Source organism: Diadema antillarum, unplaced genomic scaffold, assembly GCF_040938485.1.
Source record: "Diadema antillarum isolate AM-2024a unplaced genomic scaffold, OU_Dant_1.0 scf00000162, whole genome shotgun sequence".
Taxonomy (NCBI): domain Eukaryota; kingdom Metazoa; phylum Echinodermata; class Echinoidea; order Diadematoida; family Diadematidae; genus Diadema; species Diadema antillarum.
This window is the reverse complement of record NW_027271051.1, coordinates 2,145,255-2,161,864: the sequence shown is the minus strand read 5'-3', so window position 1 is coordinate 2,161,864 and position 16,610 is coordinate 2,145,255. Positions and strand designations below refer to the sequence as shown.

Genomic DNA, 16,610 nt, shown 5'->3' with positions numbered 1-16,610 from the left:
TAAAAGTTTCTCCAGCGGTTGTTGCATGAGCTTTAAGAGCAGGTAGTGAGAGGACTCGGGGAACAGGCTCAATGTTTCAGTCATGCTCCTGTCCGCTCGCTGTGAATCAAAGATTTTTGTCAAAGAATGGAGCAGGAAGAAGAATTAAGTGAAGAAACAGCCCGCCTCCCCTTTCATCATCACCTCTAGTTTCTACCCTTCAAAATCTGTTGACCAACTGACAGGAACATTTTCTTCAGTGAAGATTTAACAACAAATGTCCCATCCTCCTAACAATGTTTATACCCCTCACCCCCCCCCCCCCCCCCCCCCCAAAAAAAAAAAAAAAAGAGAAAAGGAAAGAAACTGCTTGTTCATCTTGTCTGGCCATAATGAGGCATTGTGGAAAGAGATATGACGTTACCACACCACAAACTGCTTCGGTGCATGTCTGCAGTTAAGTGCTGAGCAAACCCAAGAACTCTTCCCTTATCAATTTGAAAATGACTTCATTCTTTGACCCTTGGTTTAGTGGCAAACTCTCAAATTCAGCTTTCAAATCTTCAAGCATTTCAAGCGACATCTCAGTTTCAGATCATGTTACCTACGTGCAGATCGGCATTGTTTTGGCACTTCTTTGCAAAAATAATTTCACTTGTGATATCCAATTTGTTGACATTCATTAAAGTTTATAGTGTTATTTTGTTCATATTAAGGTGTTAACATGAAAGTAATATTTAATGGGCATGAATCAATGACTTAATTGCTCTGTAAGTTTTGCATGCATACCTTCTTCGAAATGGGTTACTGTAGAAGTATAATCACAGAGTATTGAATGTTTTGTGGGGTTCTTTTTTGGCACAGCCAAATCATCGTGTTTCAAAATTTTCAAATGGCTTTTTTTTTTTCAAGATAGCATGTAGAACACATTTTACAAGCCATACTCACAAAGGCTAGTCACATGGTGCAGGGAAGTGTCACTATTACCAGAATTAGCCTTCAGTAACAACTTCAGTGCCTGCTCTATGACCTTTTTTATTGTTATTTATAGTGAGGAGTCGGTCAGACGGCGCTGGAGATTTTGGGCAGTCCGCCACCGAATTGCATCTCACTCGCTTTGCCTATCAGGCGTCAGAGAACTTTATGACCCCGTGTGTGCAGAGCAAAATGATGGTGCACGAATTTGAGGTTTAGACCATATGTTTGCTATGCAGAGAGAAAAAAAAGTAGATATATATATATATATATATATATATATATATATATATATATATAGCCTTTCCAAGGTCTCTGGGCAATTAATTCCCAAGCTGTTGTCCAATAGAGCAGTATGTGTGCTCTCATGGTCAGAGCGTTATTATAGGAGGTGTTGATGCTGTCCTCCCTGGCTATGAGTCATGACGGGTAAATCTTTGTTTGAGTTGTCGCTGCGAAGAGCTCCAGAGGCGCCGCCCGTTCACTCCTCCACAAACAGGTGGAGGGATATCGTTTAGCCCTCTCGTCCAATCAGAACGGCCGTTTGTTTCGCATGAGAGCACTGCCCGGCATATACCCGTAACAAGTGTGTAGCTTCATAATGGCATCTCACAAGTTGATTTTGGTGTACTTTGGCTCTTAATAATATCAGAAGGGACGTGCATATTGCTAAAACTTATGTCAGGGTTATTGGTACTGTCAAGTCCAACGACAGTAATTGTTATCTGTAGGGAAGGTGGACAGTAGAGGAATAACTTCAGGCCTTTTAGATCCTGCAAAATTTGACATGCAATCACACCGAAAGATAATGCAAGGTTTTTATGGTTTTATCTGGCAAATATTAAATGAGATAAAAGCAGCATCATCTTTGAAAGGGGAGGCAGTTGATCCACATCATGGAGACAAAAATTGTCCATTGATGTAAGGCTACAATTGACAGTTTTATTGGTCATTGTAAGATGATGTCATAAGTGATTGTCTTAAATCGATTTGCCCTGTACTTGCCCCTGATTGGCTGTATGCAGTCATGTGATGTGAATCCATTTTGGCATGTCCTGTTGAAATAAAAAGCATTGTCAAAAGTGAAGACAGAGAGATTTGAACAATTTTGCGTCTGTTACAAAAAGGACAAGATCAAATGCAACATCATTTGGTATATTCCCATGCTGCTGGTATTAGAGTTTACGTGAAATCTTTTGACAAAAGCACCATTTTTCTGACAAATTAGGACATGTATAGGTCCTATTACTTGAGACAGTACAGGGTACAGGAAATGCTGTTGCAACTGCATTCAATGGGCCACTACTGGCAACAAAGAATTTTGTTTTCCTCATTAAGACTGCTCCAACCTCCATCAGTCACTGGTAGCATTGTTATGATCATTAGTGACACCAGACTGTCTCACATCAAGGGGGAGAAGAGAAAGGAAGTCCATGCACAGGTCTTGGCACTGTTTGATTCTTTTGGCATGTCTGGTATTGAAACTGATCTATGATGGTGCTACTATGGTGGATTTTATTATGTATTACTGGAGCTTGCTGGTTTGGCACCTCCGACACTTTAGCAAGTTTAATACCTTCATCTTCATACATCCAGTAGGATTTTGTTTGAACTATTCAAATCTATGCCTATCCAACTCATGATGAGAAGAGGCCACGCAACTTGCTGAATTTAATAGCACAACTGTGATATGAGTGAGCAAAGGCCATTACTAACGTGAATCTGCTTTCCACTAAACACTCTAACTTTACTTTTCCCAACTATCATTTTGTTTCACTCTCTCAAGGCGTGGAAGTTGTCTGTTGAATTGCAAAATGAATCAGCACTCTTAGCCTCACCTGACATCCTAGCCTCTGGAATAGATTCTATCCAAAACACATCAGTTTCTTGCCATGTCTTTGAGGGAAGAATTGCCCATGCACGGGCAAGCCTTCACAACACATAATGCTATGTTCAAATGGGACAGGATTAGGGAATACTTTTTGTTATTGTTGTCCATACACAGTGCATGCAAGTTATTGATGCATTTTACTAACCCAATCCGCCAATATTGATTTTGTAGTTTGCCGATCTGCTGAGTTTCCATTGGTCTCCCAATTTACTCTACATTCAGATCCATCTTTATTGATCTATGATAAGACATAAAGATTTGTTTGTACTGACATTTTTACAAAAAGAAATCACATCACAGTATGGTAATACTCATTTCCATGGCAACCACAATAGGCATGTGTAACATATGAATCAACTAGATATATCTGGCGCCTGGTGTGCCTTGGCTATGTCACATTATTCGCACTATGCTTGCATTAGGTCTATAGCACAACTTGACAAGTGAGATGACAGTTTCATGTGATTTGCAAGGAGCTGACATGATTCCAACATTTGTCCAGTGGTTATACTGTACATTCCTTGAAACAAGTTTCATTTGGATGACAAAATTGTTTCAAAGAGCAATTATTATGGAATTTGAGCATTTGCCCATATCCTGTACAGACTACCCAAATCTGTTTTATTTCACAAAGGTTTCAATAAATCCATGGGTTTATGGACACTTACAGTATAGCCTTTGTATCAAGTATGCATCATACATGAGCCGCCCTTTTGCCGTACCCGACCTGTCAAAGCTGCATATCGCACCAGGAAAGGGTTGCAAAGTTGACGGGTGCGGCGCGTGGTCGTAATGCCGGCGGCCCTAGATCGGCCGTGCAGGTGTGAATAATTGCCTGAATCACAGGTGAGGTATTTAGAGGGATTAACCGTGGACAGATCTTTTGGGTTGGTACCACTGCTAACAAGTGAATGTGGTGACTCCTTCGATACACACCTGACCACAGCAAGATGAAAGGTAGACAATTTGAACATGAATTCTCACCCCACCTGAAAGTTGAACATTGTTCTTCCTTACATTAGCCGTATGTGATTCAGCCGCACATTAAAAGAGTAAGAGCCACATGACAGATACTATGTACATACACAATGTGTCCCTCATCCCTCTGTCTCTGTCACTCAATGGTACATAAATCATGTATCACTGAAAACCAAGTGCTGGAATGTTGCTGAAGTCATGGAAGGTGCATCGTTTTAGTGATGTATGGGTTGGAAGTGACCATGCAGAGCAACAGGAAGGACTAAAGAATGTCGTATTGATTGTGGGTAGTTATACAATCGGGGCATTCACTTGCAAAAGAAACTTTATAATAGTACCATGAACATTCATCTCCACATTAGTCGACACAAGTTTCGGTAATTCAATGTATTCAGTTTGTGTCAAGACAGAAGTTCAATGAGTGATTCTGTCTGCGGGGGAAGAAGGGAAAGTGAAATGTGTTCCACACGTGGGCATTTCTCTTATCTGTTTTGACTTTCACCAGGAAATTATACTGGCACTATTGCCTGATGTGGAAGATCCTTATCGTGCCTGTTTACATCACAGTTGATGAAAACAAAATCTCCCGACACAGTTTCCACTCTGTTTTTGGGTTTGGGCATTTTTTCGTCTTTTTTTTTTTCAAACTCGATATAGAATATCCCACCCTATCCACGCTTTGACACATTTCTCGAAAACATTAAGCCCTCTGCAAGATAGTTTTTTCCTGAGTTTGCATGCATTATGTATGTGTGCCTGTCTGCTGAACAGACTGCAACTGTACCGGCCGCGTCGCATGTTACCGTGTTGACAGTAAAGGGGGGGGGGGGGGGGGGGGAAGGGGTGGAGTGGATGGGCTGAACCGAGAGGGCATAGACGCAAATCGACCTTCTGGATTGCACACTGTGTGCATGCTAGAGCCCCCGAATACCTTTAAGGTTGTCTGCCTGAGACGACGACGGTAGATGGGGAAGGTGTTGGTGAGGGACAGGTGATTACCGTCTTGTTTTGTCTAACAGCCGACTCCCCAAGAGGAAGCCGAGCAGACTGAGGTGTTCCGTTACAAGAAGGTCTAGAACTTCCTGGCCCATGGAGGGAAGAAGGAAAGAGGGAAAGAGAGAGATCAGCACGCTTTATATCATTCTGCTTCTCTCTGCTCTAATAGAATGTATGTGGGCGACACCCCATGTATTCTCGCCCTCAGACCCTTGCCGTTTTAAGGGTCAAAGTTGATGCCACGTAGGGCAACAGCCATACCTTGCTTCCATTGTTTTCCTTCTTTCTTCTTCTTCTTCCTTATTTTCTTCTTTTTTGTCTTCTTCATCATTCCCTTCTCCTTTCTCTTCTTCTACTTCTTCTTTCCCCTTTTAGTGGTATCCATCGGTGGTATCACTTATTTGCAAACGTTTTTGGGAGGGTGATGAATGTCTCATGAAAGATGCTGCTGTCATCTCCAAATAGCATCTCATCCTGTAAATAATGCATAGTCATGTTCCAGGTGATGCATTGGCATTAGATGCTAGACACTTCCACCTTTGGACATGTGACAGACAGCTCTCATTGCTGGGGAGAAATATGAGAAAAATCATGTTTGTTTGTGTGTTTGGTTAGCATAATGGCACAGGGGCATGCATCCAAAGTCTTTCAGAGGTTAGACCTTGAGGAGGCATTTCATGAAACGTTTTGTCAGATATTTCGTCTGACAAAATGTTAAAAGCTGCTGAAATCCTTGCATCTGATTGGCTGAGAGCAAATTTGTCCCTTCATGAAATGCCCCCCCCCCCTGTAAGTTTCCGGTCCTCGTCACAAGTTTCTTGCTTGTACGCACGTACGAGATAGGTTTGATGAGCAGTGTGTGTGATCCCACTCACTCTTGACCACAGTGTGTGTGATGTACCCTTTGATGGCTACACTATACAATATTAAGCAAAACGACAAAATTCTTAAGTTCTGTCATTGAAATATGTCTCCCCTCTGTATGTGAAGGAAATTCTAGTGTTAATAATAATGGTGAGGCAGAAATACTCTTCTGCTTGAGACTGTTATAAAGTCATTTTAGTGGCAAGTTCATCTGAAAGTCATAACCGCAAGGGACTGCCTGGAAGAAGACATGAAGTATTCTGTATGTGTTAGAAACAAGGCAGAAGAAGCAGATGTTATCATTGGCGTAGCATTGAATTTCTCTTGTTGGGGGTAGGTCAGAGGTGGAATTGCTGCATTCGGATAGATACAGATTGTTTACTTCATGTTGACATTTACAGCGCTGTAATAAATGATATACTGTATTAAAGGGAGTCTGCAGTAACATGGTGCCTTGGGCCTTTTCTTCTTTGTCAACCGTGAAAATGGACCAGTCGTAGCAAATTACTGACTTTGGAATTGACCACTTTATGATTTTTTCTACATTGTCCAGTAGGACGGGCATTGGTTATGTTGACCCAATATTGATTTTAAGTTGTCTAAGGGATTAACTCTGAGAGGACGAGTCCCGAGTATACTCGGGCAGGTTTCTATGGGAAGTCCCAATGCGTGTTGTAGCAAAGAATCTGTCCTTAACGGGTTAAAGGTTTTTGTTGTTTTTTTTACGGGGGAGATGCATATTACCACTCCCGGATGAAGCTGGAAACAATATGCTATTCCTGAAACATGAGTGGGTACTAATTTTTTCTTATGTGTTTTTGAAAGGTATTGTTTCATTTTTTATTGAAGTAATTGACTGTAAATTTGTAATCAAGTGTACGGCTTGCCCCAGGAAGGTGACAGGCATACATGTATTCACAAATTACACTCTTTTACAGCTGACATTTAATGCCAACCCATAGGTGTTCTGTTTTTATTGAGGTAGATGTAAAAACGACTAGATGTTATGGCATGTCATAAGTCTTGTAAATCAAGATGATATGGTAGCACCAGGGAAGAATGAATTTTATCTACATTCTGAATGATTCATGTTTGCTATGGTGTAAGCTGTATATTTTCTGCCATGAGACACAAATCGTAAGACAGCAATGTAAAGCAGCTGAAATACAGCCTTAAAGGGGAATCCTGGACCAGTTAAAAGTTGAAAGAAAGAGTAAAATTCTATAACCACAATGGTGAAAATGTGATCAAAACTGGATGACAAGGAAGCTATGATGTCGTGAAGTTTTACTAATTTGCAGAAAACACTTCTCTTAAGCAGTCGATATGAATGTACAAATGAGTAATTTGATGATATCAACACCTCACAACTTATAACAACTTTTAACTGGTTCGGAATGATTTTTCCCTTTTAAGGCAAGCCGTGTCTCTCTAGAAGTGTGCTCAGCTGCTCTGTGGAGTCTTTGCACTTTTCTTGAGCAAGCAATTCTTCCTCCATGTCCCTTTACATTTCTTTCCTAAAACCTGACACACAACTGCTCATGGCAATGAAAGGGAGCTATTTTTTGTTTTCTCTTTTTTTTTTTCATGTATGGTGTCGTTTTCTTGTACTCATGTATTGTTTTTAAATGATAACTGATTTTTCTTTTTTTATTTGTATAATTTTTGTAAAAGTCCTGTCAGAGATGGGCATGCCTGCTGTTTGTACTGAAACACATTTGTGCAGTGGGCTCTGCGCACATGAACTCTAGCAAAGTATGAATCTCATGCAGATTGAAGTAGTTGTTCAAAGTGTCCATTTGTGAGGTGATTAAAAGACACATCCCCCCCCCTCGCAAACAGTAGGATAAAAATGTATCTCCAGTAAATTTGTGGACAAACATTGTACATGTGGCGACACTATGTACACACCTTGTATGCTCACCTCCCCATAAAAAAAAAATAAAAAATAAATAAAAAAAGATTGAGTAGGGGTGGTTGGTATAAGGACAATGCATTTTCAAAGTAATCACAGATGAAGAGACAGACAACCTGGTTGAAATCATTCTTGGAAAAGGATAGTAAATTCAGAGTTTCATGAGTGATGATGTAGCTCTCATTGGTCTGAGCTTCATGACGATATCTTCAATAAAGTAGATTTTTACTTAGTTTTTTTTTTTTACTCAAAATTTATATGAAATGTTCACACAGTAAAAATGTCTGAGTTGCTGCATGACCACAGAAAAATTTAATCTCTGACATTGTTAATTTTTGAGTGAACAAAATGTCAAACTGTTGGAATAGAACTTAATCATGCCTGTTGTTGCAAGTGCTTCTAATATCACCTTTCAGTATTGTAACAGTTTCTCATTTCACTATTTTGTGCTTCTTTTTCTCCTCCAGTACCTACTTGAAATTGATGATTTATGAATGCGCAGATACCAAGGATTTCATAAGGGGTAATTTTTTTTTTTTTTTTGGGGGGGGAGGGGGTGAGGGACTGCGGTTAGCAACCCCCCACTTACCAAACTCACACCACACTGAGAAAATAATCCTTCACCTCTCTGGATCCCATAAAATTTCATTGAATTCACATCTACTTTGTTTCCTAGTATTGGGGTGGGGGGAGGGTTGGGGTTGGAAGAGGTAATCCTGCTTACGAAGACATTTTTGAGTGTATGATGTAGTTGTTTTTTAACAGCATTTGAACATTAGACAATGGGAGATCATATTTTATTTTCATATGTATACTTTATTATATTCAGTGATTAAACCATATGGGAGTAATCTCACATAAGCACCCTGGAAGATGAGGCCCTGTCACGATTTGTACGTCACAGTAAGCTAAATCACAGTGCAGCTGTATTTACTGTCAATTCATGTATGTCTGTATGACATTCACAACAGTACTTTCATTTTCATCGAGAAAGATACCAATTGTGGCATTCAAAGTGTGGAATGTTGGAGAAGGAGTTTGTTTGGACAAAGTATCAGAACACTGGAAAAGACCAACTACTCCTTGGATTTGATATGAAAGTTTGCTTTGCGTGGTCTAGGCTTTGCGGAGTTTCTTAAAGGGGAAATCCAGTTCAAATATAAGTTAGTCTGATAAGAAAGAGTAAAATATTACTAGTTCAACGGTATAATTTTGTTCGAAATCGGATGAAAAATAAGGAAGTTATGACATTTTGAAGTTTTGCTGTGGGGGGGGGGGGAGAACAATTCTTGAACAGTCAATATGAATATGCAAATGGCAAAGTGAGCATGTCATTCCCTCACAACTTGCCATATAGTTTCAACATAATATTGTGAAATTTCCAGTTTTTCATTCAAACGCAATTATGCCCGAGGCTCAAATCCTGGTATATCTAACTGATCACTATTCTGAAGTTATTCAACCAGGAATAACATCATGTTTCAGACTTCAATGACAAAAACATTGAGTTTTCGTCATTTTTATGTACACGATCAATGTAAAATTGTGAGGGTATGACATGGTTAGCTCACTCATTTGCATATTCATATCCACTGTACAAGAACTGTTTTGCAGAGATTAGCAAAACTTCAAAATGTCATAACTTCCTTATTTTTCATCCGATTTCAGCCAAATCTTTACCGCTGAACTCATAAGATTTTACTCTTTTTTATCAGTCTAACTTATATTTGGACTTGATTTCCCCTTTAAGATTGGCTGTACTTTGTATCATCAAAGGAAATACAAGTACATTGTAGCACAAGTTTTAAAGGTTTATCAGGGTAATGAACAATTAGCATTGCCTGCATTCCAAATTTTGTCATAAACAAGCCTTTGGAAAGACAAAACGATCTGATGGTGTAATATTAGCAGCGACACTCCCGCCCAATGCATATTGATTCGCTTGAAACACATTGTTGTATGTAGTTTATTGCCAGGGACCCTTTTGTTGTCGGGGTGCATTCTTTGCTTTCCATATCGTATTGACACGTCCGGGAGAGGGAGAGAGGGAGGCTGACGTAAATCCACCAACCCCCTGCCTTCTGCCAATAAGAAAACATTCCAAGATGTAAAGGCAACCGTAGAGATGGGGTGGTCTGAGATGACTGCTGTGAGTACACTGTGCACACTTTCTCTCTATCCATCCCTCCCCCCCCCCCCCCCCCCATCCCTCTTTCTCTTACTTCACATATGACACTAAAAATCAGTGAGGCCATAGCTTGTATCTTCTGCCCATGTATCACGCAACCATCCGATACACACTCAAACGGAATGTCTTTTGTGTAGCAAGTTGCATAAAATATCCCAAAAGTGAAAGGAGATTGTTCAAGCTTTGTAACCAAATATTTGGCTCTCTGCACGTCAACAGGTCTTCCCATCATTTTGGATTTCTATTTCTCGATATACGATATGTCAGAATGCCATTGAGCATATGACTCATCCTAATGGATGATGAGCACAAAATACCAGAGATATACATTCTTACTGTGACTTCATCTTGTTCCCAAATGGCAAAGTTGATTATCTTGGAGGAAAGAATCTAGGAATTCTCAGGGGCGCTAAAGACAGGGAATGGGAAATGTACCTTCTTCTGCGTTCTGTGAAAGTGGGATTTTTCAGGAGGGTGAGACATGATGTGAATGCAGAGTGATGAGAAGTGTACCTTCTCCTGCATTCTTTAAGTGGGATTTTTTATAGGAGAGTGAGACACAATGTGAACGCAGCCCTCCAGGTTGCCCGGTGTTGCATAGCGGCTGAATTCCGTGGCGACTGTCACGGAACATTGATAGCTTGATGGGGGATATGGAATACTTGTTCTCTACGGCTGAATCTGCAAGGGGGAGGGGGTGGGGGAGGGAACTAGTTGATGATCACGAGGCTTTGTTCTGTGCCCGTCATCACGGTTGGCATTGAAACCAGCTCTGATGCTCAACAAAGATAGGAGTGGAGGTTAATGTCGGAAAGCAGATCTTCCAGTTTCATGGTGGATGTGATTTCACCAGGATTCATGCCATGCCCACACCTATCATGTCGGGCCAACACTCGATGCTTTCTGTAGTGAAACTGCATTCCGTGTTCAAGGAGGCTACAGTAATTTGAATAAAGTAAAACGTACAGAATAAGGAAAGTTTGAAGTTTGGAAAGTTGGAGAAAAAGATACAATGTAAGAATGTGATATTTTTTTCGGAAACAATGATATTAGTCACAAACTTGAGTTAGATGAGGTAACTATATCTTCACTTCCTAAATCTTTCATCGAATTACAATGCACGAATCGCCACACATTTCACTTTCTTTACTGGTTTGTAAACTTTCAATCAAATCATTCAAGAGTTGTGGTATTATGGCAAGAATTACTTCTGTATGGAGCACCTGTGAATTTGCTAGATTACGGAAAACATCCTTTTTTATATATCTTTACACAAAAAAATCATAAAAAGAATAGATACAGTATCTTGCAGCTTCATCTGCTATGCATATTGTGAATGTTATAAATATCAAAATATTGTTAAACCCTGTGAAACTGAATTATTTGAAGATTTTTTCATTTTTACTTGGATGTTGAAATGGCACTGATTTCTTCGTAGAGTTTTTTTTTTTTTTTTTTTTCAGAGTCCCCAAGTCTTCCTGCTCCCTGAAAGCTTCAATATCTCTTCATGTCTAGATACGAGAAGAGAAAAATCTCCCATATTCAGGAATTATTTTGCTAGTTGAGATGCATGTATTACATATGTGTCTCGTAATTGATCATTGAAATCTCCCTGATGTTGGTGGGGAAATGTTAGCAGCCTTGTTAATGTCTCTTTTTACCTAGAGATGCAAACTTGGGTGTAGAATTTCACTTGTTCGAATGAATGAATTCTTATTTCAAGTTGTTTTTACCGCAAGTGATTGACAAATTGCCCTTCTTCCACGTAATTAAGCACTTGTTATTCAGTGTTTTAATCATAGCTATGATAAAATTCAAGAAATCCACGTTTAAGAAATGAATGCACACATTGCGTGCCATGTCATTCTTGGCTGCTTGATTTAATTCTTGCAATGAGGAAGGGGTGGTGGAGTCACATGGAAAATGCCTGCGTAACACAAGGCTGGTGTTCAAGATTGAATTCTCCTTCACGGAATCGTGAGCAGCCCACCCCCTGACAACTGACAGCACAGCATGCTGCAGCGCGCATCATGTGTTTGCCGCTGCAACATTTGCTGCCCGCGAGTTAGGAAGGCAGAGCATGGGGCGGTTTCATTATAAAAGCGCAGAGTTGACGGCGCAATGAGCGGCGGGATGACTCCAGACTGACTCACCCCCAATGATCGGTTGGCCATATCGACGAGAAAAAGAGTCCATTCACACATGAATTCTGGATTGGATTGAGTCATTACTTATCACGTAACTCCTCGCTCCGTGACGGGGACGCTCTCACGCCGTTCGTGAGTTTTCGCCCGGCGAGGGAATCTGCTGAAATTCAGGCACGTACCAACACTGTAAGACCAATGAGGCAGTCGCTGGGTGCCAAGTCTCATGAACACCTCTGGGGGGTCCCTGCCAAATTACATTCCACACCATCTATTGTGTGCAAAAGGTATCATCTGTCTCCTTGATTTAAAGAACACTTTTCGACTATGGCGCTGTTGCCCGTAATTGAAAAATAAATGAGCTCTCTGTCATTTTTCCACCCATTTTGTTTGCTGTTGTTTTTGTGTTCCCCTTTTGCACTGTTCTTTAGCTGCCATTTTATAGGAAATGTGTCAAAGGATATTTTTAGCCCAAATGACTGCTTACGTTATTTTAGCTGTATTGAATGCAGCTTGGCTATTGTACTTTTAATTTTTGGAAAACTTGTTATGAAAGCCTGTGCTAGCTGAGATTATTATTTTATTCCATTATCATTACCTTTATACTTCTATTTTTTCATTGTGGATAATGGTTCTCTTCTATATAGTGTTATTCATTATTTTCATTTTTCATTTTGAAATTTGCATTTTACAATTCCCCATTTGTATGTGTGTGTATGAGTGTTTGTGGATGTGTGTGTGTAAGTGTATGTAAGTGTTACCATGCAAGTCACTTTTTGGTTGCAGTCGGGCAGTTGCCTTTCAAGATATCTGAACTTTTCCTCCACGGTGATATCACATTCAGTATGGCCTGTGAAGTGCAGTGGTGGGCTCAATGTGCACTTCCGTTATTCATCCTAACAGGTGTAGTTATTGGAATAGCTATAACCTTGGTGATGGCATTGAGCCCTGCTTGCGCTGCACCCCCATGACAAATATGAACAGGGCATCTTGGCAGGCAGCAGGAGTGTCAATATTGGATATAGTCAAACTTTCAGCTGCTAGTAGCTCAGCTATGTTATGATTTTGTGGACATCCCTGTTATATCTTTCTTCACTTAAGATGCTTTTTTTTGGTGGGGGGGGGGGGGGGGCTGGGGAGTATGATGATCACCTCATCTAATGAAATTCAGTGTTTTGATGTAAAACGGAGTAGAATATGTCTCTCACCCATTTGCAAGATGATTCTTAAATTTCCTATGGCATGATATCTGTTTTTAATGTAAAAGCACCAACCCCCCCCCCCCCCCCAAATAGATCTATTATTTTATGCATAATAATGACACCCTGAATATGTTTTACCCCATTGATATGGAAGCACAGTGAGAATGCTGTTTTTCTAATAAATTGTATCAACGAATCCCATTTACAACCACCTCACCAGAGAACGAAGCGAAATCTCTTTCTGAAGACTTTCCTGATGTAGTCATTTATTTACCTTGATGTTGCTTTCCATCAAATAGGAATGAATAAAAATATTTGCTCACCAAAAGATACTTCGTGAAGGGAGGCTATACTGAGCTATGTATACCAGTAAAAAGCTTGCCGAAAAAAATCCTGACACTCTTTTAACGTGTTGATGTAAGACCGTGGCTAGTATGGTGAACTCTTGAGACTACGCGTACAGACTTGATCATTGCATTGTCAAGTATATTACCTGGAGTTGTTTTTCAATGATTCTTCTTAGTACAGAAAATTGATATCTCTAGACATGAAAATGACATTGCTGAGGTGCAATAAAATCTTTCTTTGTAACTCATGAGCCTATTCTTGGTAGTGAAGAGGCAACTTCTGGCAATATTATCGCTCACTTCCTCTTCCTCTTGTAATCACATCTTCTCATTTCCAAGAGCCGGTCCAGGACCTGGAATCTCAGGTCGTGTGTTTCTTTCAAAAATTTGCCGGAATCTTACCTGTCCCCTTGCTTTTTTGATGCATGGAGTATAATCGAGCCTCTCTCTTCTTCTTCGCTTCGCAGCTGCTGTGGAGCGCGGCGATGTCGCCCCTGTCACGTATCAGGAACCGCAGTCCTGGTGCTCCATCGCATACTATGAGCTGAACAACCGTGTGGGGGAGCCCTTCCACGCCACCACTACCAGTGTCATTGTGGACGGCTTCACGGACCCATCCAACAACCATGACCGCTTCTGCCTCGGTCTTCTGTCCAACGTCAACCGTAATTCCACAATTGAGAACACCAGAAGACACATCGGCAAAGGTGGGTGTCCCTATGAGCTCTCGCTGAGTTGAGCTCTGGAAGAGCTGATTTCTTTGCCAGTCTTGTTTTCAACGTAATTTTTGTTTTTGTTTGGAAGGAAAGGAATCAAAATATTTAGTTTTATTAATTTAGATATGAATGGTGCATTTTGCGGATATTTTTGACAAGTTTTTTTTTTTCAGATGTAAAGGTTTTGTTTACTTTCTCACTGAGATTGTGGATGTTCTTTTGAAGCTAAAAAGAAATAATAGATTTGATGTCATTTCTCTATTTCTTTGTAGTGATTAAGAGATGGCTTTTTCTGGATTGTGTCAAATTATTCGGGGAAAAGAGCACCTAGTTTTCCAACCTGTCTTGTCTAGTAGTCTAGCTCTCAGCACTCTGTTCACATTCTGCCTGTATCTAATTCCAGCTTTTTGACCAAATTTTGGTCAGCAGTCTAACTGTTTGTATTCTATATTCGACCTAGGTGTGCATCTGTACTACGTAGGTGGTGAGGTGTATGCCGAGTGTCTCAGCGACAGCAGCATCTTCGTGCAGAGCCGCAACTGCAACCACCGGCACGGCTTTCACCCGACCACAGTGTGCAAGATCCCGCCCGGCTGCTCGCTCAAGATCTTCAACAACCAGGAGTTCGCTGCTCTGCTCTCCCAGTACGTCAACCACGGCTTCGAGATGGTCTATGAGCTGACGAAGATGTGCACCATCCGCATGAGCTTCGTGAAGGGCTGGGGGGCGGAGTACCACCGCCAGGACGTGACCTCCACCCCGTGCTGGATCGAGATCCACCTGAACGGACCCTTGCAGTGGCTGGACAAGGTCCTGACCCAGATGGGCTCACCCCACAACCCCATCTCCTCGGTTTCGTGATTTACGGACACTCTGTTTTTTGCCCTAGTTGTCATATGTTGTTCCTTGAGGAAAAGGTTTGAGAAGAAAAGAAAAGAGTGAGAATCCTTCTCATTATGAGTGTATATCAGTCTGAAAAACAAAAGAAGAAAAAGATTTGAGATCATCTTGGAGGCAGCCTGCCTATCTTGTCCTCTCTTTCTGGTCTCCAGGTTGTTCCTTCTCCAGCCAAGATACCATTGCATATCATTCATTTATGTCAATTGAACTGTGAAACAGGGGTAAGAATAGAAAGCCACTGTATGCACAGCACTTGCCCAGCAGAGAAAATTATCGACCAGACATTTGACATTTGACACTTTATCCAACCCCACCCCACTTCCCAAAACCGAAAGGTTAGGGCTTTCATGGGAGCATTAAAATAGAAGCAGGTGTACTATACGAGCAGAGCACAAACCACACTGCCATGAACCTTTTGGGTTTGTGCTCATCGTGCTAGTTCGCCGTCTTTATCCGTTCATGATCAGCCATTCGAAGAGGGCACATTTACGGGAATGACATTAACTCTCTCACTGCTGTGGCTGAGCAATGTCCACACAATGTCATTGACACTGTCAACCGGTTGTCTTGAAAGGATTATGGAGGCAGTTAGTAAAAGACAATATCCAAAGTGATCGGAATCATACACACAGGACAAACCCCCAACTCCAATACGATGTGTGTTTCGGTATTGCAAAAGTCAAAGTCTGTCCCCCTGTCTTCAAAGTGGCAAGCGACCTCAAAGTCATGTTGCCGATGAAAAAGTGAATCATGCAAAAATGTGCAACTCAGAAAGTATTTCGGCAAATGGCAGTGTCTGATTCTTCCGGCCACCAACTCGGAGTCTCTGTGGATTTGACAGATGTTTGAGAAAATCTTGGTTTGCCTAATGAGTCTCTTCATAAACCAGGGTGTGAGCTCACACAGCTGTGGGCGCAGGCACAGGAAAGTGTCATCTGACATAAGGATTCAAAGTTTTGAAAGCCCAACAGTAGGATAGAAACTGCTAAGTCTAATGATTGTTCATACTAAATGCCTTGGGTATCACATGTTGCAAGTCGAATGGAGCTTGTTATGAGCAGCCTCTTAAGGAACTTCCTACACGCGGGGTAGCGCTATTCATCGGCATGAAGTATCGGGGTAGTGGGGGTGGCATTGAATGACAATCGACAATCATCCCAGATGAAAAGAACGATGGCCTCCAATGATCAGGTTTTAGGGGGAAAAAAGGATAAGGAAATGAACACTCTTTCATGAAGTCTCGGAAGTATAAAACAAATAGCGCCCTGTCGAGGCAAATGCACCTCAGCATTTGCTCTAGTTCCTTGCTTCTTGCTTGCAGGACGATGGAACATGAATTCTTGAGTTCAACTCATTTAATCTCTGTAAGTTGCCATGATCCAAACAAGATGGGCAACCTAGTGAAGGATACATGTTTTGAGAGAGCAGGAGCCGTTGCTGTTTCCTCTGAAAGGGAAGAAGAGTGTTTTCCTCAGTGTACATAACTTGAATTTTTATGTCAATCATGATTACATA

At 41.0% G+C, this 16,610-nt stretch overlaps 1 protein-coding gene across 1 annotated transcript in view; it reads left to right on the top strand.

The window, feature by feature from the left end:
• The window catches only part of LOC139722283 (mothers against decapentaplegic homolog 9-like), a 43,305-nt gene extending 27,767 nt beyond the window's left edge, over positions 1–15,538 (top strand). Inside the window, exons 5-6 of the mRNA XM_071633592.1 lie at positions 13,947–14,186; positions 14,656–15,538. Coding sequence (XP_071489693.1) covers positions 13,947–14,186; positions 14,656–15,056 — 641 coding nt within the window. The 3' untranslated portion in view covers positions 15,057–15,538. The remainder of the gene's footprint in view (positions 1–13,946; positions 14,187–14,655) is intronic.
• Positions 15,539–16,610: the final 1,072 nt, after the last annotated feature.